The following is a 26,315-nucleotide window of genomic DNA, read 5'->3' as shown; positions in this document are numbered from 1 at the left end:
TCTGTGGAGGGAATATCTGCTATGGGACTGTGTTCAAATCAAAGACATCTGGTTTGAAGCGCGATCAATTGATCAATCAATCAGACTTTTCATACAATGACATTGTAACACAAAGTGCTGAACATAAAAACAACTTAAAATAGAATAAATTAAAAATATAAAGATATATATAAAAATAAAAAGACCCCCCCCCCATCCAAATCCCAACCCCAAACCCACCCCACAATCCTAAGGTGAAGAAAACAAAATATGCAACAAAAATAATAATAATAACAATAAAATAAAATAAATAAATAAATGAAAAATAAAAAAGAAGTTGCTGAACGAACTGAGGAAACACTCTCATGATTTCTTCATTAGGAAACACTGGAGGAAACATAAGATGTTAAAACTCAACACAGGAAATGAAACTCACCAAAATAAAATACATTTCTGAGATAATAAAACACTAAAATATTAAACCATTAAAATAAATTAAGATGCTATACTTGAAATAAATAAAAAAAGAATAATAATAAATAAAAAAGTGACAAAAATTTGAACTAGATGATAGATAAATAAAGTAAGGTGAAATAAAACGGTTATAAGAATAAAACTCAGTTAAAAGGGAGACTAAAAAGGTCGGTCATGGGTTTGCTTTTAAAAATGTTGATGCTCTGTGCAGCCCTCAGATCTTCAGGTAGGGTGTTCCACAGGCCTCTGGGCCGTAATGATAAAAAGCTGCCTCACCGTGAGTCTTTGTTCTAGCCTTTGGTACAATTAAAAGGGGGTCCAGATCCACACTTTGGAACCCCTGTAATAAAGAAAGAGCAGGAGGCTCGTGGGAGCCATTATGACATGTGTAAAGTTCACATGCTGACAACATGGTTCAGCATTTCATCCGGTTTGAATCAGCAGTGCCAGACCACTTTAGAAGAAGAATTGAAAAAATGCAATTTGTTTGGGTGTTAAGCTTTCTTTGATCCCACATTTGTGCTGGTCTAACTGCAGATGCCTCGGGCTCAACGCTTCCCTGACAGTTTCCATCAGGCGCTGCAGTCCTTGGTGCTATCCATCATGCCACACATCACCATCCGCCACATGGAAATCCCAGAGGAAGCGCGCTGCATCAACCTGAGTCTGGCCAATTTCATCAAGGTCTGGACTCCACATGCACAAACATAAACCAACCTGAATGAAGCCACTTAAGGCTGTTTGTACCTTTCACCACATCAAGTGTGTTGAGCTCGAACAGCATCCCCTTCAAAGCATGATTGCTCTTTTTTTAAGTTAACATGAAACAGCCGGCAGGATGCATTTTGATCACTTTTACATATTTTCTTAATACACAGGAAGCTGGGGAGGGACTGGATGTGGCTGTTGAGATCTGGAAATGAATACTCTAATTAAAAACAAAAGGTCCACCAAAAACAGAACACAATACGAGAGAATAGATCTGATGAGATGTCCAATGGGTCAATATACTGCATTTGTTATTAGACTAAGCTAGGTTTTTTTTCGCATCATCATGTTTTATTTGAACTTAAAGCTGGGGTTGGTAATCAGATTTAGACACACTTTTTGTCATACTGGTTAAAATGATCTTTATGTCCTGATGGCAATCATTACATGATGTGTTCCTAAAAAAGAGTGAAAAAAACTGCTATCTACAGCCGGAGTAAACCTGGGAAAACTATAACCAATCACCGTTTTTTGGCTCCCCAAAATTTAAACCAATCAAATCCCGTCCAGCCGTTCTGCCCTCCTCCTGCGCGTACATTTCCCCGGCGCGCACTCCTCTGAGTCCCCGTCTCCTGCCTCTACTTCCCCTGACTCTATTTACTGCCCCTCTCGAGGTGCTTTGCTCAGGACTGTAGTCCGGATCAGAGTCTAAAAAGCTCTCACCAACAAGCAGAATAATTAATGAAAATATATTAACAGAAAATATAGATTTATTGTAGCGTCCGTCTGGACGCTGTAGTGATGACGAGCCGATTGGTGAACACGTTGAGTTTTAATAACCGGTCACTGTCGGCCGTGATCACGCCAACCAACAAAACAACAATCAATGTTTGAATGAATGAAGAACTTCTCCTCTTGTCTCTCCTCTCTCCCACTCACACACTCTACACCTCTCCTGATGCCTTCACTGACTGTCAACACTGTAGGAATTAAGAACATCTACACTGAACACGTTTAACAAACAGTAAAGCTGTTACAGTATTATATATGTGTTATAACTTTTCTCCTGATATCGTGTCACCAGTACAACTGGTTAATGCTAGCATGATAGTTGTGAGTACTAACAGCAGCCATGTTTGTTTGTGTTTTTAACTTTCACTATGATTATGTTTTGGTGAGGACCGGTTTTGAATCAGTCACCATCATATGGTCGCAAGTCAGTGGCGCTCGTGCATGTGAGCGGGGGTGGGGGGTCGTTTTGGAGGAGCTCTGAGGGAGGAGGGGAGGGGTTAGACGGAGTCCTGAGGAAATGCTACATTCAAATTCATGCTAGTTTTCTGAGACTACCAACCCCAGCTTTAAAGTGTTAATCTCAAACATGTCTGTCTGCGATCACACCATTGCATATGTGCTAACGAAGCTCTCTCTCCTCAGAGGTGCCTGACCTTCATGAACAGGGGTTTCGCCTTCGGCCTGGTCAACCACTACATGTGTCATTTTGGTCTGAAAGATCCCAAGGTATGTGCTCTGACAAGGGTTGCAAAGGGTTGGAAAATTTCAGGCAAAATTCCGGAAAGTTTCTGGTAAATTTCCATGGGAAGTTAAGCTGGGGAATTTTGGAAATTGGAAACTTTCTATGGGCATGAACTGTGAATTGAGGGTAATTTAACGCAAAGGTATCATATCTTAGCATACATATTTGTTTTGTTATAAGCAGACATCCATCCAAAATAATACAATTAAATCAGATTGATTTGTACGTAGAACTTTATCAGGTATTAGATATTTTATTGAACAATCAATTGTTTCATTGAAGAACAAAATCATGAATGTTGAGTTAAATATTACTCATCCCTCTGACCCAACCCATTCAAAAATTAACAAAAATTAAATCCCAACAAAGTCCCATTCAAAATGTTAAGTGAAAAGAGTAGGGGTGAGCCCGACTAAGGATTTGCTTAGTGGAATCTGATTCATCAGATTTTGCCCATAGTCGACGAATAGTGGAATGTTTGTTGTTTTTCCTTATTGACCCAAAGTCTGCATGATGGTGACCGCATGACAATATTACACATAACCCTTTACAATTAAGAGACTCATAGCTTAAAGTAAAAGGGACAACAGAATATTATAAGCATAAAACTTAGATTTTAAGGTGATGAAGGAGAGAAAACTCAAATAAGGCCACCATCAGTTAAACATGGAACAACACGCCACTATAGAATAAGGAACCAGGAGATATTTAAACAGTGTTCACACAGCAGAGAGCAGCACTGCAGAGGGTAGTTTGTCCAACTTAAGGCTAAACATTTGTATAATGTTCAAAATCAAACCTGAACCAGCTAAAGGGTTTTTAAATCTCTTAACAGAACCTTTTAAAACAGTCTTTCATCACGTCTTTGTCCGCTTGAGTCTTTTCAAATTGTACGTGAGGAAAACCATCATGTGTACGGGCAGAAGTGCGCTCCTTGCTTTGTTGACTGTAAATCCTGTCTTTGAGAATATCCTCTCTGATGATGTGGAGGTGGATGGGATGCTGTGGATTGTTTTTGAGGCTTCAGACAGTTTTGGGAATCCCTCCTGGTTCTTTTGGCCCCGTACAGTTTTTGTGTGGTCAGGTAATCCTTGATCTCACAGTCCTCTTCATGAAGCTGCTCCTCATCTTCATCACTATTTTTAGGATCAACTGAAGTTTTATTTTCTGACATTTTGAGCTACCATGAACGTAGAAAGATTTAAAGACCAGCTGAGGTACGTCTGCTCCACAGGTCCCGCTAAATGGTCCACCTTTAATTACCAGGGGAGATTTAATGACCACTTTAAGGAGATTTAACACTTCAAGAGCTGTTCTCAGAATTACATTAAATAAGTCTATATTTATATCAAAATAGGATATATGAGACACTATTTTTACGGGAAACAGGAAAATAATGTAAAATTATTTTTAATTAAGTTTATTCCTGTTTTTTCCCATAAATTCCTGTTAATTCCCATGAAAAGTTTCCAACTTTGGAAATTCCTGGAATTTTGCAGCCCTAGCTCTGACTGTGTGAGCCAGAACACAAAAAACTCACAACCTGTAGGAAAGCAAGTCTTGGTCCTTGTAGGGGACATTTATTAAGAGTTAGGGCTGGAATATGAAGATCTAAGCCATTTAGAAAAAAGGATAAAGTTTAACTAAAGATGAAGAAACTTTGGACAACACAGAGTATTGTGTGTTTGACAGCGGTCCAACTAGTGTGTTTCTTGGTCTGCTTATCTGACTGCACATTTGACTGACAAATTACCCCAACATGACAGCCAAAACACTGAGTTGATGACTAGGACTACATTTATTCCCTGAGGCTGTTGATAAAGATTTACATAATGCACACTCGGGGCTCACACACTCATGTCGGTATTTTTGCTACAGGTGCTGACAGAAATGAAGTTTGAGTTTCTGATGACAGTTTGCAACCACGAGCACTTCATCCCTCTCAACCTGCCCATGGCGTTCGGGCGCACAAAGCTGCAGAGGGTGCAAGGTGAGATTTGCTTTTCATGTCTTGAATGCTTCCCACTACACATGTAACCACTGACTAGCACTCACATGATCCCAAATCCCTTATTCACCTTTCCCTGACCCGATCCACCACACCGATGCCCTCATTAACCTGCCTGAATGTTTGGCCTCACACACACACACACCAAGTACACACACACATTTGTAAATAGGCAGGTGGCACACCTACCTCTCGTTTCCTGCTTAACAAGTTTATCCAACACTTGTTGACACATGTGTTATTCAACTACAAGTGAAGAAGCAAAACACCTTTGTGCTGTGGAAATGCTGCATGGATTGTTTACAGTTTTACCCCCAATTTCTTTATTTTTACTCCCCCTCCATTTAGATTTTATTCCGTATGCGACGGAGCTTTTTGGCCCTGTAGGTAGGTGATGCTCACCGCACCGTACTGTACATCAACGCCACCGTATGCCAACAACCTGCACCTCCCTGCACTAACCCTGCCATCCTGTCAGCTCCCCCCTTTTTCCTCATAGGACATCCATTCACTTCCACTCACTCTGCACAACTCTAACGCTAGGCTAATCTCTTCGTGTGCCTGAGCCTGTGTGTTCTAGAGGAGAGGAGCTTGTGGGAATCAACCTCTGTTTTCTTAACGCTTTATTAAAACAACAGATCTTTACATCCACCATGCAGCTGGGTTCTCTCTCTACCTCTTTATCTCTCTAGCTGTCTGTGTTTCCTCTCTCTGATCTTTGGGTCCGCTGCTCTGTCTCTGTCATCAGAGAAGATAACTGCAGATCGGTTCCCAGGCTGCACTGCCTGTTTTAGCATTAACACAGCATTATTGTGAAACTGTATGTCACTGTTTGTGTGAAAATGCACAACTTCTCATTCCCAGCGGCACGTCTGTGTGATTTCCTGTCCATCTACTGCTCCTAAAATACAGAATGCAAAATGTAACATTTTAACATTACACTACTGGAAGGTCTTAATCTTTAATGTGATGTGGAAACATTAATGCTTGATTGATTTTGTTATGTTTTATTGAAGTTTGATGCATATTGGTTTGCATAGTTGCACTTAAAGGACTTTATGTCAACCTGTATGTCTGACTTACAGTACATTAAAAATAATATAAGATATAATAAATCATTCATACTAAAAGAAATATTACAGAGCTACACCTACTACACTTGTTCAGTGGGTAGCATCCGGTAATATGATGTGTATCCAGAAACAGGGATTAAGATAGAGTATGGAGTAAATATTTTCATAAATTCTCATTTAAAAAGTTTCAACTTTATTCAAACAGGTAACAAATCTCACTTAAAGGTCCCATATGATTGTATTCTGAGATATTTACATGTGCTAGTTGTCTTTCAGTGAAGTTCTGAATTTGCAAAAACAGCAAAAATTCATCTTCTGTGGAGGATCTGCAGCCTCTCAGTTTTGAACCGGATTGTCCATGAAGTGAACTCAGTGGGCTGGGACGCTAATGGCCGAATTCCACCAGATCCGTGTCCGGTCCATCTCTGATCCATCACGGGACCGGATCTGATAGGTTTCTATTCTAGTCAATGTGTTAACTCCCACTTCCACCGCAACCGGTGGGTGTTGACAGATGAGAGATCACGGAGCCGGCCCGCAGTGGATTGGAGACGGACCGGACACGGATCTGGTGGAAGTCCTGTGTAAGATGATCAGGCTGATTAGCTGCCTGAGTGTTGTCTGACGGCAAAGTTCCACCAGATCCATGTCCGGTCCGTCTCCGATCCGTCACAGCACCGGATCTGATAGGTTTCTATTCTAGTCAATGTGTTAACTTCCACTGGATCTGCTCCGTTGCGTTCCTGCTATGTCTCTGATCTGTCGGAGTCCTCCAGATCAGATACGCAATACTTCTATTTTAGCCGGATGCCGGAGCACGACACATCAATCTCAACAGAGCAGATGGAGCGGGACAGGAAGTCAGGTTTCACCAAAACAAAATGAACACATCCGGTTAATTTTCAGAATCAAACACTCTGTGTTATCACCAGATCGTATTTCACTTAACTACAACAACAAACCAAAGTCATGATGAGCGGAGCCAGGCCTGGAGTCAACAGGTCAGAGGTTTTCAGAGGACCAGAAAGACAACATGGATGAGGAGAGGAGGAGGAGAATCCTTGATTCAGTGATTACCACGGGAAAACCTTGGTCACATGACTCCAGCTGTCCGGAGGTCCTGCTCCGTGCTGTGTTCCAAAAATGCAACCGGTGGGTGTTGACGGACGAGAGAGCACGGAGCTGGACCGGACACAGATCTGGTGGAAGTCCGTTGTGAGATAATAAGGCTGATTGGCTGACTGAGTGTTGTCTGAGGGGAGAGGCTGCAGACCAATGCAGGTTGCTACAGAGGTGGAAAAAAACAGAGACAAACATGGCGAGTGCACCAGAAGAACCTACTCTAGCACCAAGCAACATTTTTATTGTAATACACCAAAAGTCCTTTCTCAACGTGACAACACATCTGTTGTTGTTGGGTCACATACTGTTGGTAAAGAGCAAAGCAGAGGCTTCCACATTCCAGAGATGCTAGACTGGAGGATGACTGAAGTATATACGCTGAGGCAGGAAAAGGAAAGGAAACACAATCCTTTCGTTGTATGGGACCTTTAATTTGCAACATCATAGCACTTTTTGTGTAATCTGATTAAAAGAACTGATATTTTCAGATCAGATAAACCTGTAAAAATAGAAAGGAGGGAGTTGTTACTTATTAATCACTCCCATTATAACTATTTTAAACTGTGTGACAAAACATGACACAGCATTATTCACAGCTGATATCTTTTATAAACCTAGTTATATGTTTTTAAACTGCATCCACAAGCTATCTGTGGTTTTAGCATCAAAACATGTTTCACAAGACCATCTGGTTTTCATATTAGGACATTCCTCCACTGTCTACCACCATCACATCATGAATGTACCAACACTTCCCTGTCTGCACCAACCACAGAGCAGAGTCTGGAGTTCAGTCTGACTGAGGATTACTGCCGCAACCACTTCCTGGTGGGTCTGTTGATGAGAGAGGTGGCAGAGGCCTTGCAGCAAGGGCCCGACGTCCGACAGCTGGCAGTGAGCGTTCTCAAGAACCTCCTCATCAAGCATGCCATGGACGACCGCTACGCTGTGTATAAGGTGAGGGAGGGCGGGCAAATGATGTGAGGGTAGCAGAAACTACTCTACACACACTTACCAGACTGCCAATTTCACAGATGTAAATATATATATATATATATTTTATAATACAGGAATCAGATTTTTGTTTTATTTGTCAGGAGTTAAGTTTTAATGAGCGTGTCTGCAGCACAGTTACGTAAATTCAAACATCTGACAGTTTAAAACAAAACAGAGAATTGATTACAATCTAAGATATCAAATACACATAAACAATCAAAACATCTTCTAATGGGGTTCCAGTTTGGCCTCGTAGTTCAGTAGTTCGTAGTTCTTCTCTCTCCCAGTTCGCTGCTCTCTCCAGCGTCCTATCCTCTCCAAATAAAGGCAGAAAAGCTCAAAATGTAACTTGTATAAACATCTACTTGCATCCAAATCACACAAAATACATTAAGATTTTATCCAGAAAGACCAGCTCCCAAATGTGCAAATGTCGTCAGGGCTGATTCTCAAAGGGAGGACTGTACTTGAACACTGTTTTCCCAGAACAGACTTGTTTCTTTTTTTTTCTTCTGTCTTTTTCAGGAAACAGAAATGACCCTCAAAGTATCTGTAAATTAACTTTTACTGATTTTTGCATACGTCAGAAAAATGATCTGTTAAATCGTGTTTTTAGAAGTGACCTGTTTGTCACTGAGGGTTTCATTCTCCCTAAAATCTTTTCAAGGTCTTCTTCTCTGTTGAACCGTTCAGCTTTAACTAGACTGAGGGTTCTGAGAGGAAGGGGAAGATAAAAATACAGGGCTGTGAACATAAATAATAACACCAGCAATACCATGCCACTCAAAAAAACGGACCTTTTCTTCACACCTGTCATCACATGCGTCTTTCATTCTTGGGTTAACATATTTAGTGCATGCCCCAAACTATTTTGTTTGATTGTTTGGTTTTTAAATTTCTTAATGGTCCTGCTCCTTCTTATTTATCAGATTTGCTTTTATCATATGAGCCAGTGAGAGCCCTCAGGTCTTCAGGTAGTGGACTTTTAAGGGTACCAAAAGTTAGAACAAAGACTCACAGTGAGGCAGCTTTTTACCATCACAGCCCACTTCTGTGGAACACCCTACCTGAAATTTTTTTATGTACAGCACTTTCTGTTACAATGTCATTGTATGAAAAGTGCTTTATAAATAAAGTTTGATTGAATGATAAATGATACAAATCTAAGTTAGAGCCATTTGAAGTATTAAAATGCACGCTATGTCTCCACACCAAAGTGGACCCCAATGGAACTTTGACATACGTTAACCGTTATATGTTAGTACATGCAAAAGAAGCGTTATCCAATGGCGTGTTAACCTCCAAACAAGATATCAGTGTCTGTTATGCAAATTCACCAGTGATGAGAGTTAAGCCAGGGACAGATGGCTTACAGGTTGTGTGTTTGAAAGTGTTATCAGTGGATTTTATGATTCCATACCTCATGTAGTCTTTCTTTATGTTTCAGAACCAGCAGGCTAGGATCTGTTTGCTCTACCTGCCGCTGTTTGAGCTGCTGTACCAGAACTTGAAGCAGCTGTCTGCCCAGCCTTACAACTCCAGCCCAGGGCTCGGCCTCAATGTGAGTCCCCTCTGAGCCATAGTTTTTTGACCATGTGGTTGAATCTTTACCCGATTTGGTTGAGGCTTTACTTCCCGCATTTACAGCACTTCCGGGATCCCCCCTCATCAGCCGTGTATTTCATCTCCTCCTCTCTATTCTTCATGTAATCATGTCTGTATGATAAACAGCAACATGTATCAGCTGTGGATTAACATAACACGCTCTGAATCTCTGTGGAAAAGTAAACAGAGATCACGTCCGCGTCAGCCCCCGCTGAGTAGGGGCGACGCAGAAGTATAAACCATCCTTAAGAGCTTCTTTGTCTCTACATCTGAGAAAGATTGAAGAGTGATGATCAGTTGTAATGAAAACATCCAATCAGAGGCTTTAACTCAACAGTCAGTTCCTTTATAATAGACTAAATGTTTTGTTTATCATTCAGTCTAAACATTCCTGTAATGTCCGTACCTAAAACATCAACATGTCATCCCTCAGGGCTCCAGAGACGACCTGATCTCTACCAGCTCAGTGGACAGCAGGAGAATCAGCACCGCAATAGAGAGAGACCATGGTGAGTTCAGGACTACAGAGGCTGCAGAGTGCATGAGTCATGTGACCTCTTTCTGTTAAACGATCATGCATTACCATCACATAACAATACATTTAATGCATGCAGCTGATCCATTAGCATCACTTACTCAAAGGAGTAAGAGATGAGTTTTCATTGCTGCAGTCAGCTCTTGTTCAGTCTGCTGATGTTGTCCATTAGGACGCTCACATCACAGATATTCTGGGTTCATGTCGCCCTATAGGAACACTTTGTTTACCTTTTGAATGCCTCAGAAAACAATGCTTGATTTTAAAATGATCAACTTCATATTTTATAATGTTTTCAGCTCTATCTGCAGCACATGAAGCAGAGTATTAGAGTTCATAATGGAAGATAACAATAGTGGTATTTATAGGTAACTTTTTTAAAGTCTGGTTAAATAGTTCTCATCTTGTGGACCTGAATATAAGTCTAGAGCCAGGACAGCTTTGTTAAAAAACTTTAATCCACAACTTGTTTGAGACTGCAGGGAGATTGGAGAGATTTAGAGCAAATGCACACTGCCAATAAAGAGTCCTTTATTACACGACAAATCAGAAATGTCATACAGAAGAAGATGGATCAATTATCGAGGGAGGAGGTTTATGAAGAAAAGATGTTATGAAGCAGGTCTGGAGACAGAAAAACAACAGGCTGAAAACAACATTCACAAGATTAGAGATCAAATTAGAATAAATTAATACATTTCAAAAATTATAATAATATTAAATAATACAAAACCTAACAAACAAAGAAACAGAAACTTAATTACAATAACAATTCTGCAATTACAATAACAATGATTATTAATAACTTGGATGGTGTACAAAAAGCATTTCAAACATATTATCAATACTTATATTCCAACAAACATACTATCAGTGAGTTTCTGCAGTCTCTGGATCTTCCTACACCTGAGGGGTATACTACGAAGCCAGTTCAACATATCCCAGATATCTTTTCTTGATCTGGCTTCACCGAACCTGACAAAGGAGACCGCTCTAATCTGTTACACGAAACTGGTTATCAACATGATGAGTCAATCCAGAATTACCTTGAGCGCGTTCACTTGAACGTTATTAGGTATGGAATCATACCTCTCTGTTCAGCTGAAAACCAAACTCTCTCGCCTGGTGCAGACTGCCATGAAGGTCACAGGGAAGACTGGCAACCCTTCCCTACAGGCCATTTATGAGCAGACTGTTCTTGGGCAGGCTCACAGAGTTCTTTCTGATCTGTTGTTACATAAATAGCCTGTTAGGGTTGGGTCAGTGTTATGGTGCTCTCTCTTTAAGATTATGCTGTGTGTTGTATGAATGTGTACTATTTATTGTATTTTTTCATTTTTATTTATGTGTTCTTGTGTCATTGTGGTGATTTTTGAAGGAGCAGGTAACATGTGCAGCACTGATGTCAAAGACAAATTTCCCTACGGGGACAATAAAGTACATCGTATCGTATCGTATGAACGGGGCGGAGAATGCAACATATGACCAATCACAGACACGGACAGTCTGTCTTCAGCACATCGACAAGTTTTTCAAACTCAGAGCTCTGATATTAGAAAAATATGAAGAAGTTAAACACATCACCCAGCCTAAGATCAACACAGATGAGTTTGAAACATGAAAGTAGAACTGAGAGATAAGACAAAAACACAGTTTTGATGCGCAAAAGACGTCTTACTTCCCTTCATTAGTGCAGATAGATCTGACTATAATAACTCTGTTTATTCTCTGACAGTGATCTCGCTCTGACTTAATCTTGTGTCATGTGTGACAGTTTTAGACTTAATATTTCAGCTGCAGTCCTGACGGTATCAAACTGAGCGCTGTGGAGTAACAAAAATGAGAACATGATTCAAAGAGATAAGCACGCGTGAGTTTTATATTTAATACAGTAGTCCTACAACAACTTAATCTGACTACCTGACTAGCTTGATAACCGCAAATCTGGCTAATGACAAACTGATCTCAACAATAACCAGAGAGGAAACAGACAAAGCTAATCCAAGTCTCAACACTAACAAGTCCCATGGTACTGATGGTAAAAATCAATGAGAAAGCGCCTGCTCCCCTCACTGGAGACCTGTTTTGACTGGTGAAGAAGGCCAGCTCAGTCCTGGACCCTGTGGAGGTGGTGGCTGACAGGAGGATTATGGCCAATCTGTTGTCTTTGATGAATATTTCTTCTTTTTTGTTTTTTAAATATATATTCTGATAGACTAGATATATATATACATAGAGTGGTCTGGACCTCCTCTATGTTTGTAAAAGCGTCTTGAGATAACGTTTGTTGTGATTTGGCGCTATACAAATAAAGATTGATTGATTGATTGATTTTAATAGCTTGCTCTCTCCTGAGGGGAAGCATTTATATCAATCGTTCCTAGAGAGGGGAAGGAGAGGACGGATTGTGAAGGATACAGGCCGATCACTGCTTTTAACATTGATTGTTTATATACGCTGCTATTTTCACTAAGAGAACAGAGGAAGTACATGCCTCTGTCGATCGATGAGGATCAAACTGGATTCATAAAGAACAGACACAAAACAAATTAAAAAGAGAGTTTTAAGACCCTTTACTCCTCTCCTACTGTGAGAATGAAGATCAACGGTAGACTTTCAGGTCTATAACTCTGCACCGTGACTTCTGAGCCCTAATGATACAACAGGAGGCTGAGGTAAAGGGGGTAACTAAGGGAGGAGAGAATATAAAGTGAGTCTGTATGCAGATGATGTTCTAGTCACACTCATGGACCCAACTCAGGTCTACCTCTTCTAACGAGAATACTGGAAACTTAATACTCAGAGTATGTGCTTAATGTACATAATGTACCCAGGTTATGAAGATAATTTCCACTCCCACACAAGAACTGACTGCAAAATACAACTTTAATGGGCACTCACCCCACATCAAATACCTTGGAGTAAACATATCTAAAGCTCTGTCGCAGGTATTTAACTATAATTACATGAGCAAGAACATATATAAGGATCCTATGGTTGGAGCTTGCTCCGCCTGGATTTTGCAGCAGAATTAGAGCAGTCAAAATAAATATTCTACCATCCATCTTCCTCCGCTTATCCTGGTTGCGGGGGCAGCAGCCTCAGCAGGGAAGCCCACACACTCCTCTCCCCGGCCACTTCCACCAGCTCTTCTGGGAGGATACTGAGGCGTTCCCAGGCCAGCTGAGAGATATAATCTCACCAGCGTGTCTTGGGTCTTCCCCGTGGCCTCCTCCCAGACGGACACGCCCAAAACACCTCCCCAGGGAGACATCCGGGAGGCATCCTGACCAGATGCCTGAACCACCTCATCTGGCTCCTCTTGATCCGGAGGAGCAGCGGCTCTACTTTGAGCCTCTCCCGGATGTCTGAGCTCCTGACCCTCTCTCTAAGGCTGAGCCCAGACACCCTGTGGAGAAAGCTCATAATAGCCGCTTGTATTCGCGATCTTGTTCTTTCGGTCACTACCCACAGCTCGTGACCAGAGGTGAGGGTTGGAACGTAGATTGACCGGTAAATTAAGAGCTTTGCCTTCTGGCTCAGCTCTCTCTACACCACGACAGACCGGTACAGCCTCCGCATCACTACAGACACTGCCCAGATCTGTCTGTCAATCTTGCGTCTTTACCCGCTTGGGGTAAAGACTCTCCTCCGACCTGGAGGCAAGCCAACCTTTTCCGACTGAGCACCATGGCCTCAGTACAACCCCAACTGGGAACAAATTCGACTTGTTGCCACCAATGTGAACCAAACTCTGGCTCCGACAATACAGAGATTGATTGGCCCGTAACAACAGGCCACCCACTCCATATTCCAGGAGCATCCCCACAGGATACCCAGATTATTACAACTCTTTCTATCACTCCCAGTAGAAATCCCTCTGAAACAGTTTAGAGACTGGAACAAACATGTTTCATGACTCATTTGGGATAAAAGGAGACCAAGGCTGAAATATGCAACCCTTCTGCCGGCTGTGGACAGAGGGGGCATGGCTCTCCCATCTTTGAGGGAGTATTATTTATCGTCAATTAAGACCTCTGGTACACTGGTGTGACCCAGTTTATGTGACAGTGCTTGGCTGTGTTGACAAGCAGAAATGTTAAGACAATATGTGAATGTGTAAGTCTCTCACTGAAAGCATGATGTGAAGTGATTCAACATTTCCAGAAAGAGATTACATTTCTTAGATGGCAAGCACATGATCCTGAATTTGCAGCAGCATGTCTGCATTGTAGAGGGTTTGTTTTGGCAGCCATGTGTGACATTGTTAAAGAATGGGCGCTTTGGGACCTGCGTCAAACATATGAGCTTGGTGAGCAGGACTTCTACACGTAATCACATCTAAGTAATTATTTCTTTTAAGAGGTAAAAAGCCCTGACTCAAGAGAGACACTTACCTTATTCAAATGTTTATTCATGCCCACAGCTCAAAGATGAATAAAGGTCTTATAAGTAAGCCGTCACTTCGCTGAATGAGGACAATACGGACTACAATAAACAAAGATGGGAAAAAGAACTGGGCATTTAAATATCTGAAGCCACGTAGCAGCATTCCTGGAGATACAGTCATCCTCTATGAGCTCTTCAGCCTGGAGGGACTTCTGTTGGGACACCTCATAACTCCCAAACAGAGATGTAAACAAAGGGACACTAAACTCTGCTGCTGGAGAGGCCTTTCTGGAAGGAAGTAGCAACAGTTATCTCAAAAAGTCTGGATTTCACCGTGAGTTCACCTCGGACATATCCCTGATGGACTGATCGACACGATACTACCTCCTGAAGATAAATGACATTGTCTCCAGAAGAAGAGCCCTACAGTAGATATCTTTATTAATATCTCAGCTCAACTCAACTTTATTTATAAAGCACTGTAAAACGACCACAGCCGGAACAAAGTGCTGTACATAAATAGACAAACAACGCAGGCATAAAAACAATTAAAACACAGGATAATAAAACAATAAAAACAATAAAAACAATAAATAAAAACAAGCCATAAAACACTAAAACAGGAGCAGAGTCTCAGGGTTGAAAGCCAAGGAATAAAAATGGGTTTTAAGATGAGTTTTAAAAATGGACAGTGAGGAGTCTAATGTGGAGGGGAAGCTCATTCCATAATTTTGGAGCAGCAACAGAAAAAGCTCTATCCCCTCTCAGCCTCCGTTTTGCCCTCGGTACCTCCAGGAGCAGCAGATCAGCTAACCTGAGGCACCGAGCAGGGGCGTAGGGGTGAAGGAGCTCAGAGAGGTAAGGCGGGGCCGGACCATTTAAAGATTTAAAAACAAATAACAGAATCTTAAAATGGACTCTGAAGTGCTCAGGTAGCCAGTGGAGGGAGGCCAGGATCGGAGTAATGTGCTCCCTCTTACATACTCCAGTTAATAGGCGAGCAGCTGCATTTTGCACCAACTGGAGACGTGCGAGGGAGGACTGACTAACTCCAATATAAAGTGCGTTACAGTAATCCAGCCCAGAAGTAATAAAAGCATGGATTACTGTCTCAAAGTGCTGCTGTGCAAGAAAAGGCTTCACCTTTGCCAGCTGCCTAAGCTGAAAAACGCTGGACTTCACTACAGAGCTAATTAAAATCACTGTCCATCTTAAAACCCAAGTTTGAGACTGTTGGCCTCAAATAATCTGCCAAAGGACCAAAGTCAACAGGAGGTTCACATGGGCCACTGGGACCAAACACCATCACTTCTGTTTTCTTTTCATTGAAATTTAAAAAGTTTAAAGCCATCCAGGCTTTGATGTCCTCAAGACATGCCAGAAGTGGTGCGAGGGAGGAAGCATTACTCTTTTTTAACGGCACATATATTTGACTGTCATCAGCATAACAATGAAAGGAGATGCCATGCTTCCTCAGGATGGAACCCAGGGGCAGTAAATACAAAGAGAAAAGCAGGGGGCCTCAAATCGACCCATGTGGAACCCCATACAGCAGCGGGGCAGAGCTGGACTCTGAATTTCCAAGGCTTACACTTATACTCCTGTCAGCCAGATATGATTTGAACCACTCAAGTGCAATACCACAGATACCTACTAGGTGGCGTAGCTGGGCCACTAGGGTATTGTGGTCCACAGTATCAAAGGCTGCTGTTAGGTCCAACAGAACAAGAATTACATAGTCACCAGAGTCATTTGCAATGATGTTGCATTAAAAACTCTTAATAAAGCTGACTCAGTGCTTTATTAGAGAGTTTTAAAGCCAGATTGAAAAACCTCCAGGACCCCGTGCTCATCCAGAAACCATTTTTTTTTTTTGAAATTCTGTTTATTCATTTATCTTCATTCTTATTCGGACAAACAGTTTACAAAACACCATAGAGTACAACAACAAAACAAAAACAAAAACAAAGAACAAAACCATGCCATGACAAGGAGAGTTGCACCCACAATCTTCAATGTAACATACACATACATATCTTCCCCGTACACCTTACTCACACATCTACAGGTGGCTGACATTTGAACACAGAGGCAGAAACAATTTTAACTGAGCATGAACAACTTGCTCCAGGATTTTTGAGATAAAAGGGAGCTTTGAGATAGGCCTAAAATTGGCCAGCACGCTGCGATCAAGGCCAGGTTTCTTAAGTAGAGGCTGCATCACTGCATGTTTAAAACTTAGGGGAACAACACCAGTTGACAGACTGCTGTTGATAATAGCCAGAATGGACTTCCCTATACTAGGGAAAGCCTATTTAAATAGGCTGGGGGTGACAGCATCACGGGGAGAACCTGATGGCTTAATACGGCCAACCAGATATATCTATAAACAACTAAATCAATCTTTATTCCTAAAGCGCCAAATCCCAACAAATGTTCTCCTCAGACTCTCCAAACAGAGCAGGTCTAGACCGTACTCTATGCTCTATCATTAACAAAGACCCAACCTCAAGACCGGATCAGATCCAGTCCCATCTTACAGACAGGACTCAGTCTGATCTCAAACAAACTTCCTTTAACAGGCAGAAACCTCCAGCAGGACCAGACTCATGTTAGACGACCATCATAAGTGACAATATTTGAACTGTGTTTAAATGTGATGATTTTATGATTTTGTTTAAAATGTGTAAAAACAACAACCTACCTCATCCATTTATTTAGTGTTTTAAATTGAAAGTTTAATTTACATGTTTTTCTCTATAAAAGAGACTTCTGTTAAAGAATAGTCTTGAAAAGGGGGGTTGTCCTTGTAAGTGTGAGATATTTCCCTACTGATCATCAAAATAAAATGTATGGAAAAAAACGGGAGAAATATAAATATGCATTGTATTTATAGTAGCACCTTTCTAAACACAGTAACAAAGTGCTTTACAGCAAGGATACAAATGCACACAGGCAGCTTTAAAGCTGGGGTTGGTAGTCAGATTTAGAAACACTTTTTGTTATACTGGTTAAAATGATCTTTATGTCCTGATGACAATCAATACATAATGTGTTCTTAAAAAAGAGCTAAAAAAAAAGCCTCTATCTACAGCCGGAGTAAACCTGGGAAAACACCAACCAATCCCTGCCATCAGGAGCCAAACGATGAAACCAATCAAATCCTGTCCTGCCGTTCTGCCCGCCTCCTGCAGAGCGTACATTTCCTGTTTGTTTGTGTTTTTAACTTTCACTATGAGAATGTTTTGGTGTTTTCTTACCGCTGAGTGAGACATGAGTTGACGTAGTGCAAAACACAAACCATGTGCTGAGGACCGGTTTTGAATCAGTCACGGTCAAATGGTCACGAATCAGTGGCGCTCGTGCATTTGAGTGGGGGCGTCATTTAGGAGGAGCTCCAAGGGGATGGGGGGAGGGGGTAGACGGAGTCCTGAGGAAATGCTACATTCAAATTAATGCTAGTTTTCTGTGACTACAAACCCTAGCTTTAAATGGAGCACCGCCAGCTGTGAACTCTCTCTTGACCTGTCAATCAAAGAGTTAGGCCATGCCCACACAGTCCTGACAAATACTCAATTTACATTTCCAGGGCCTTTAAATCATTTTCGATGTTCTCATGTGAAAAATTCCTGTTGGACAGAGGGCTGATGAAAAACAGAAACAGTTGTCAAATAAAATGCAACCAAAGGCAAGTTAACTCAGCTGCTCGTCTCGAGGGTCAGAGCTTCACACGCTGTCCAGATCCAGTCGCCCGTCTCCCTGCAGACGTGACTCTGTTTACTTTCTCAGACTCCCCTTAGCGTTGTCGAAGCCAAAGACAGTTTCACACAAACTGGAGACACAGGCACAGAGAAGAAAAGGGACTTTGTGTTGTGAAAGATGTCTCAGGCAAATGAGCAGCTCTGCAGGCGTTTGTCAGAGCACCTTGTTTTCATTCTTGAAGCTATTATCAGCATACATTGTGCCCGAGTATGAGGATCTCTCATACTTCTCAGAATGCCAGTAACTGTGATTGGTTTGATTGTATTGCTCTCAGTTTATTTCCTAACACTCCTCTGTGATTGCTCCAGGTCTTCCCGCTCAGAACGGCCATGTTGTAAGGAGAGAGGACTCCAGAGGCTCTCTGTTTATGGACTCGGCAACACCAGACAGCATTGAGGTGAGAACGCTGCGTTAATATAGCCCCAGCACAGCGTCACACATAATCAATCAATCAATCAATCAATCAGACTTCATTTATAAAGCGCTTTCCATACAATGACATTGTAACACAAAGTGCTGTACATAAAAAATAGAATACATTAAATATATATTTATATATATAAGAATACAAATAAAAAGACCCCCCCACCCTAATCCCAACCCCAGTCCCGACCCCAAACCCACCCCACAATCCTAAGGTCTGGAACTCATTGCCACCTCAACTCAGAAACACAGATTCTTTCCCCCATTTCAAATCACAACTCAAAACATATCTGTTCAAAACCGCTTACTCCATCTGACTCCAATTGCAGTCATTTTGTTATTGTTTGTTATTTTTTCTTACCCCTTGTTAGTTTATATTGTTCTCTTTTTTGACTCTGATTTTGTTTCCTTTAATGTAAATTCGTGTATGTATATATTTATATCTGTGCGGTGTCCTTGAGTGCCGAGAAAGGCGCCTTTAAATAAAATGTATTATTATTATTATTACAATATATGCAACAATAATAATAATAACAATGAAAACAAAATAAATAAATAAAAAATAAAAAATAAGTTGTTGAACGAACTGAGGAAAGGCTCTCGTGATATCTTAATGAGGAAACACTGGAGGAAACATAAGATGTTAAAACTCAACACAGGAAATCAAACTCACCAAAATAAAATAAATTTCTAAGATAATAAAACACTAAAATATTAAGTCATTAAAAGAAATCAAGATGCTATTCTTAAAAATATATAAATAATAATAATAATAATAATAATAATAATAATAATAATAATAATAATAATAATAATAATAAATAACTAAAATAAAATAAAATTTTTAACTTCATAATAAATAAATAAAAAATACATAAATACATGATTAATTACATAAATAAAAATTGACTCAAATTTGAATTAGATAATAAATTAATTAATAAAAAAAAAAAAAAAAAAGTGACTAAAATTTAAACTAGATAATAAATTAATAAAGTTAGCTGAAATAAAACTGTTATATGAATAAAACTCAGTTAAAAGCAAGTCTAAAAAGGTCGGTCTTGAGTTTGCTTTTTAAAATGTTGACACTGTGCAGCCCTCAGATCTTCAGGTAGGGTGTTCTACAGAAGTAGGCCGTGATGGTAAAAAGCTGCCTCACAGTGAGTCTTTGTTTTAACTTTTGGTACCATTAAAGTCCACTACCTGAAGACCTGAGGGCTCTCACAGGCTCATATGATAAAAGAAAATCTGATAAATAAGAAGGAGCAGTACCATTAAGAAATTTAAAAAACAATAAGATCATCTTAAAATCTATTCTAACAGTATTACTTTCCTTCCATGTGTATAAGTTGGAAAGTTAGACTCTATCAAGCACTTTGTCTGAGGTTTGTATGATCCTCTAAATAAGCAGTGTACCAAGGCTTCTACCACTTACACAACTGACATCTGCATTTTATCTAAACACGTTGTTATTAAATCAACACAACAGTAGCTCTGTGTTACTTTTGAACAGGGATTGTTGTATTCTCAGCGGGGAGTGTCTTTCTCCTCCAACCCCAAAGTTAAACATACTACATCTACTTTTCCTCCTGAGCCACAGTGAACACAATGTGGCCCCCGGAGTTGGTCACACTTTGATCTTAGTAATCTTTTAACACATGCCAAAGACAAACATTGAGGTGCTGACTGACACATTTTACTGGAAAAAGCCCTGAGCTGAATCCGCATCCCGTGTGTGATCACTCACCCAGCTGTTGGATATGAGCAGGAGGGGATTATTTATCAAATATATAAATACATACTTGTGGTGCTTTGCAGCACACTGCCTTTGGTTTATAGAAGCTGATTAAACTGGCAAAAACTGGCTTTTATTGATGCAACTTATGGTAATTCTTTGACCGTGCTAGATTCCAATAATCAAAGCCATTCAATCCACAACCATGCAGATGTCAGCACTTATCTTCCTGCAAATATCCTCCACTGTGGGAGATCTGCCTTTGCTGCATGGAGATGTTATGAACTCAAGAATCTACAGTGCCTGAACATGGACTTAATCTCTTAATTTAAGGTTTGAACGTCCGTGCTGTCAAAATGATTCATTTTTTTTTATCCAATCCACTTTATTTATAGAGCACATTTAAAAAAACAAGTGCTGCACAGTGAGGTAAAATAAGTTAAAACACACAGAACATAGAACACTGTCAGAGAATAAAATAAAATAAAACAAAAGAATCATAATGAAACACATAAACCCTTTAAAAACAGTTTAAAAACACATACAACATTTAAATAAATAATACAAAATAAAATAAAATGAAAACACTGTAAGAGCAAATAAAAATCTAATAAAAGAACAGACAGAGACAGAGACCACACAGCTATCATGCTGGGTTAAAAGCCAAGGATTAAAATAAGTTTTAAGACAGGATTTAAAAGTCAGTAATGTTGGGGACATTCTAACATGTGGGGGGTAGCTCGTTCCACAGTTTGGGGGCCACTGCCGGCACAGCCAGCCCTAGTTTTCAGCCTGGTCTTACGGCCAATAATTACAACAGATCCGTGTCCGGTCCGTCACGGCATCGGATCTGATAGGTTTCTATTCTAGTCAATGTGTTAACTTCCACTGGATCTGCTCCGTTGCGTTCCGGCTGCGTCTCTGATCCGGCAGGTCGGAGCCCTCCAGATCAGATACACAAGACTTCTATTTTTGCCGGATACCGGAGCACGAAGCAACCATCACAACAGAGCAGATGGAGCGGGACAGGAAGTCAGGTTTCACCAAAACAAAATGAAAACATCCGGTTAATTTTCAGAATAAAACACTCTGTGTTATCACCAGATCGTATTTCACTTAACTACAACAACAAACCAAAGTCATGATGAGCGGAGCCAGGCCTGGAGTCAACAGGTCAGAGGTTTTCAGAGGACCAGAAAGACAACATGGATGAGGAGAGGAGGAGGAGAATCCTTGATTCAGTGATTACTGCGGGAAAACCTCGGTCACATGACTCCAGCTGTCCGACGGTCCTGCTCTGTGCTGCGCTCTGAAAACGCAACCGGAGGGTGTTGATGGACGAGAGAACACAGAGCCGGACCACAGCAGATCGGAGACGGACTGGACACGGATCTGTTGGATGTCCCGGGTTAGGGACCACCATCAACTACATTCATTATTTAAAGAGTGAAGATGTTCTGGCAAAAATCAAAGACTAAAATGTGACTAAGACTACACTATAATGTTTTGAGTTTCTGTCAACTAAAACTAGACTAAAACTATAAAGGGCTGAAAAGACTAACGTGACTAAAACAAACAGGCATTTTCATCTGAAGACTAAGACTAAATCTAAAATAGCCGCCAAAATTAACACTGCTGGTTACCACTTTTAAATGTTAGCCCTCTGCCTCCAAAACGTTACAGATATTCTGTTAGTAGAATGCAAAATACAGAATAACACCTGACTGAGTTCATAATGGCGTATCTCTAACCCCCAGACCCACACTTTGGCTGATTGAATGTACATGCGCTGTTATCCAAATGCTTACTTTGTTCTACCTCATTAATTGTAATTTCTCACCACTGAATGTGTGTGTGTGTGTGTGTGTGTGTGTGTGTGTGTGTGTGTGTGTGTGTGTGTGTGTGTGTGTGTGTGTTTGATTGTTTGATTGTTTGTTTGTTTGTTGTGCTTTTTTTTAGCTGCAGAGACGATGCTCCACCATGAGCAGCAGCCCCATGCCTCCCATAGGCAGACTGGGACATTATGAGATCAAAGGAATCCTGCTGTCCTCCCTGCACATCATCAAGACCATGTCAGAGGGTCAGTCGTCCATCTTTAGCCCTTCAGTCCTCACACACAGGACGTGTCATCCCCGTCCCTGCTGATGCTTTCAGATAGAGATAGTTGTTTAAGGAGTGACCGTCAGACAGGCATCCAGCTGCTGCATAACCTAAAGCAACACAAACTGTTTGTTCTGAGGGGTCCACACCTTGATAACTGCTGCTTAAAATTACACGCATTGATGAGTTTGACTGCCTGTTTGTCCACAGATACGCTCAGTGCCTACTGGAACAAAGTCAGCCCTCAGGACGTTATGAATTTCCTCAGTTTCCTGGAGTGAGTAGTGTTCATAGTTTCACCACACAGTAGATGCAATGTAATCACACTGTGTTATTCCTGTCAAACCATGTTTATGTAGTGTAATGTTTCACTCTGAAAAGTCAACAATCTGCCATCAGCTCATGTGACAGGCAGGGCTGGGCGATAATTCAATAATGATAATGAATTGTGATATAATTTTTCTCAATATAAATATGACAAATGTTCGATGAAAATTTGATTTATTTAAACCTGTAATTACACCCCCAACCACTAGACAGGAAGGGGCGCTAATGTGTCTTAAACACTAGTTGCCACCCAACATTAAACAGAAGAAGATCATTTGTAAGTGCACTTAATACACTGTCAGGATGGGGTTAATAAATCTGATTATGTAAATTACGTCGACCTGAGAAAAATAAGAATCTGCAGACTTAAACTTCACAAAAATCTCATCTTATACAAAAGACCTGCTTCCTGTTAGCACCGTCAGAAATGATGGATTCAAGAAACTCATCAGAAAACTAAATCCAAATACAAACGAACAAACTGTCTTCAGCTTTCACTCATGAGCAAAAATCTGACTTTACATTTAAATGAACTCATGATTGGATTTTTGTCGTGATAATTCTGGATGTCGACTAGGGCTGTCAACAATCGTGGAACAAAAAACATCATGTGGTCTCATATTTGGTTCATCTATCAGGGAGGTGTTTTAAGTTTAAAGCATGTTTGGATGTGATCAGCTAACTGAAGGTGTTGCGTACGGCAGAGACGCTCAGCTGGGGGCTGCGGCTGAGTGACAGGTCTCCACGAGCGCTTCTTTTCTCCGCCGCCGGACTGAATATGACTCGGTTGCCCTCCCGGCTGACACCTGACCACGTTCACATGCTTATTTTTCTCAATAAGAACGAGTAGACAGAAAACTGGACTCTGTGAGTCTGAAATATGTTTCTGTTCAGTTCCCTTGTTGAAGTCTGAGCCTTCACTTTTATGACTGTATGTCCGCAGAGATTATTAGCCTGCTCCACATGTTGATATTCAGTGTGTTTAACATTTTGAACACCTCAATATGATATGTAGATATTTAATACCTTCAGTTATATACATTGTGTTGTGAAGGAAAATTTGATTCAGGGGAAAAAACGCATTTGGCATTATTTTTGACGGAAAACTTTGAAGTTTTTTTTAATGATTAAAGGTGACATATCACGCTTTTTTCATCAATATATATTGGTCTAAGAGGTCCCAAAAACATGTCTTTAAAGTTTATGCTCAAAAAAACACTTTGAAATCAGATTTTGGCATGACTGAAGAACCCTCTTCTTCAGCCCTCCTCAGAACACTCTGTTTTCCCCCTGACCACGCCCCCTCAGGAAGTGGGTGTGGCCTCGGCTCTCCAGCACGTTGATCTAATGTTTACATGTTGGCTGAATATACACGGCTGCTCAGAGATCACGTTACTTCAACCCTCTGAATCTGATCCAGAATCTGATCCTGATGGAGAGGCGCCTGCAGCAGGACCTTTCTGAGGGATTGGTCACAGATTTAGTGTTTCTTGTTGTTTTATTTGTCAGTATGTCGACGTGTGTCTTGGTACACACGTCGACATACTGACAAATGGTTGTAATACGGTATTCTCGCCAGACGGTGGATATAGAACGTCTTAAAGATGTTTGCTAACCGCATTAAACAACAGAAGAAGAAGAATGCTAAGTGCATTAAATAGCAAAAGAAGAAGAAAACATGAGCGACAGTCACTGTGATTTTCTCTCTTTCTGAATCTCACATCGCTACTCACGTATTTCCAGAGACTGAGCATGACTGTAAAATGTAAACACAGACGCCACACTGCGTCACAGAAGCACTGACATAAAGGTCGAGACAGACGCTGTCAGTGCCCACTACTAGCAGCACCTCGTCCTGCTGCTGGTTAACATTACCAAATAGTATTTTGTTCTTGAAAATGCCCCTCCCTAATATACAGGTTTTGGAGCAACATATGCTGCCAACCAGACAAGATGCCAAACTACATTTTGCATAAGGTTTACAATGACAACATGATAGCTCCATAGTAGAAGAGTTTAAAGAATTTAAAATGAACATATATTTTTCAGTTTCCATATTTTATTAGTTGACTTTGCACTAGTTTAGATCAAATGTTGTCTTTAAATGGTTTGCGAACCATCAAATTTTGCTTTTATAAACACTTTTACGCAGCATCTCTTATGGAATTGGGGTTGTATCTGACACTGAGGTCACTTAAAAAAACGGAAAACATGCTGTCTGTGTGAAAGACGTCTATATAACCACTGTAGCACACACATCAAACCAAAGGGGTCACCAAAACTGACAAGAACTGAATGTTTCCATGGTTGCTCTGACTGAATAAAGAGATAAAGAAGAGCTTTTGAGCTATAAAAGTTAATTATTGAAAGCATGACAACATGAGCAGTGACCACCGCTGATGTTTTCTTTCATTTCTCTCTCCCTGCAGGATCTGCCTGGTTCAGTTTCGTTACATTGGGAAAAGGAACATTGGCCGGTAAGACAGGACCTAGTTTATTTTACATAAGTAGATTTCACAGGACTTGATGTGTGGTTTAGTTAATCCCTGTATTATCACTTGTATCTGAGGGAAGAATAATTGGGGTTTCATAATCACCTGTTAGTTTAATATATTAACTTCAGCTGCTCGTACACTTTCTTCCTGTATCCTCCTCTCCCCTCCCACTCTGTCTTCCTGTGGATGTGTTCTTTATATAGGAGTCAGGATGTGTGCATGTCCAAGCTATTCTCCTCAGACAGGAAGTCTCAGACGATGCCGGCAATTCGCTGCAACCGAGCCAGCTTCATGCAGACCAAGATGCACCAGTTCAGCACCATGGAGGCCTCCCTCACTTTGAATATAGGTAAACTCTCTCACCAGGTGCCATGCAAAACACCTGCCAGACCAGGTGTTTGTGCAAAACTCTCACATACTAATCGGCTCCTATTCATTATAAAGAAAACAACAAACATGAAGAGAATTTATAAAAGAGGTTCATGAACAAGACTTGTTGGAAGCCCTATGTTAAACCCTGTCTCAATCAATCAATCAGACTTTATTTATAGAGCGCCTTTCATACAATGACATTGTAACACAGAGTGCTGTACATAAAAACAACATCAAATAGAATAAATAGATAAAATGAAAATATATGTAAACAAAAATAATAAGACCCCCCCATCCTAATCCCAACTGCAGCCCCAAATATTCAAATATTATTAAAAATAATAATACGTATTATTATTATTATTATTATTATTATTATTATTATAAAAATAAAAGTGAATAATAAATAAGAAGTTGCTGAACGAACTGAGGAAACACTCTCATGATATCTTAATGAGGAAACACTGGAGGAAAAATAAGATGTTAAAACTCAACACAGGAAATTGAACTTACCAAAATAAAATACATTTCTAAAATAATAAAACACTAAAATATCAAACCAGTAAAAGAAAATAAGATGCTATACTTAAAAAAAATAATAAATACATTAAATTAAAGTAAATTAAATTAAATCAAATTAAATTAAAAAGTGACTAAAATTTGAACTAGATAATGAAT

General features: G+C 40.4%; 1 protein-coding gene across 4 annotated transcripts in view; it reads left to right on the top strand.

The window, feature by feature from the left end:
- dock11 (dedicator of cytokinesis 11) overlaps positions 1 to 26,315 on the top strand; it is a 139,291-nt gene that overhangs the window by 64,675 nt on the left and 48,301 nt on the right. For 2 of the 4 annotated variants that reach the window (XM_034677073.1, XM_034677076.1), the window contains exons 28-39: positions 991 to 1,137; positions 2,596 to 2,679; positions 4,574 to 4,685; positions 5,052 to 5,090; positions 7,674 to 7,855; positions 9,342 to 9,455; positions 9,933 to 10,008; positions 18,494 to 18,582; positions 22,303 to 22,423; positions 22,654 to 22,720; positions 25,200 to 25,247; positions 25,469 to 25,614. In XM_034677073.1, coding sequence (XP_034532964.1) covers positions 991 to 1,137; positions 2,596 to 2,679; positions 4,574 to 4,685; positions 5,052 to 5,090; positions 7,674 to 7,855; positions 9,342 to 9,455; positions 9,933 to 10,008; positions 18,494 to 18,582; positions 22,303 to 22,423; positions 22,654 to 22,720; positions 25,200 to 25,247; positions 25,469 to 25,614 — 1,225 coding nt within the window. The remainder of the gene's footprint in view (positions 1 to 990; positions 1,138 to 2,595; positions 2,680 to 4,573; positions 4,686 to 5,051; positions 5,091 to 7,673; positions 7,856 to 9,341; positions 9,456 to 9,932; positions 10,009 to 18,493; positions 18,583 to 22,302; positions 22,424 to 22,653; positions 22,721 to 25,199; positions 25,248 to 25,468; positions 25,615 to 26,315) is intronic. The other 2 variants (XM_034677077.1, XM_034677075.1) reach the window with 1 other exon arrangement.

Source organism: Notolabrus celidotus, chromosome 23 (assembly GCF_009762535.1).
Source record: "Notolabrus celidotus isolate fNotCel1 chromosome 23, fNotCel1.pri, whole genome shotgun sequence".
NCBI classification, from domain to species: domain Eukaryota; kingdom Metazoa; phylum Chordata; class Actinopteri; order Labriformes; family Labridae; genus Notolabrus; species Notolabrus celidotus.
The sequence above is the reverse complement of the archived record's forward strand: the minus strand, read 5'-3'. Positions and strand labels throughout refer to the sequence as shown.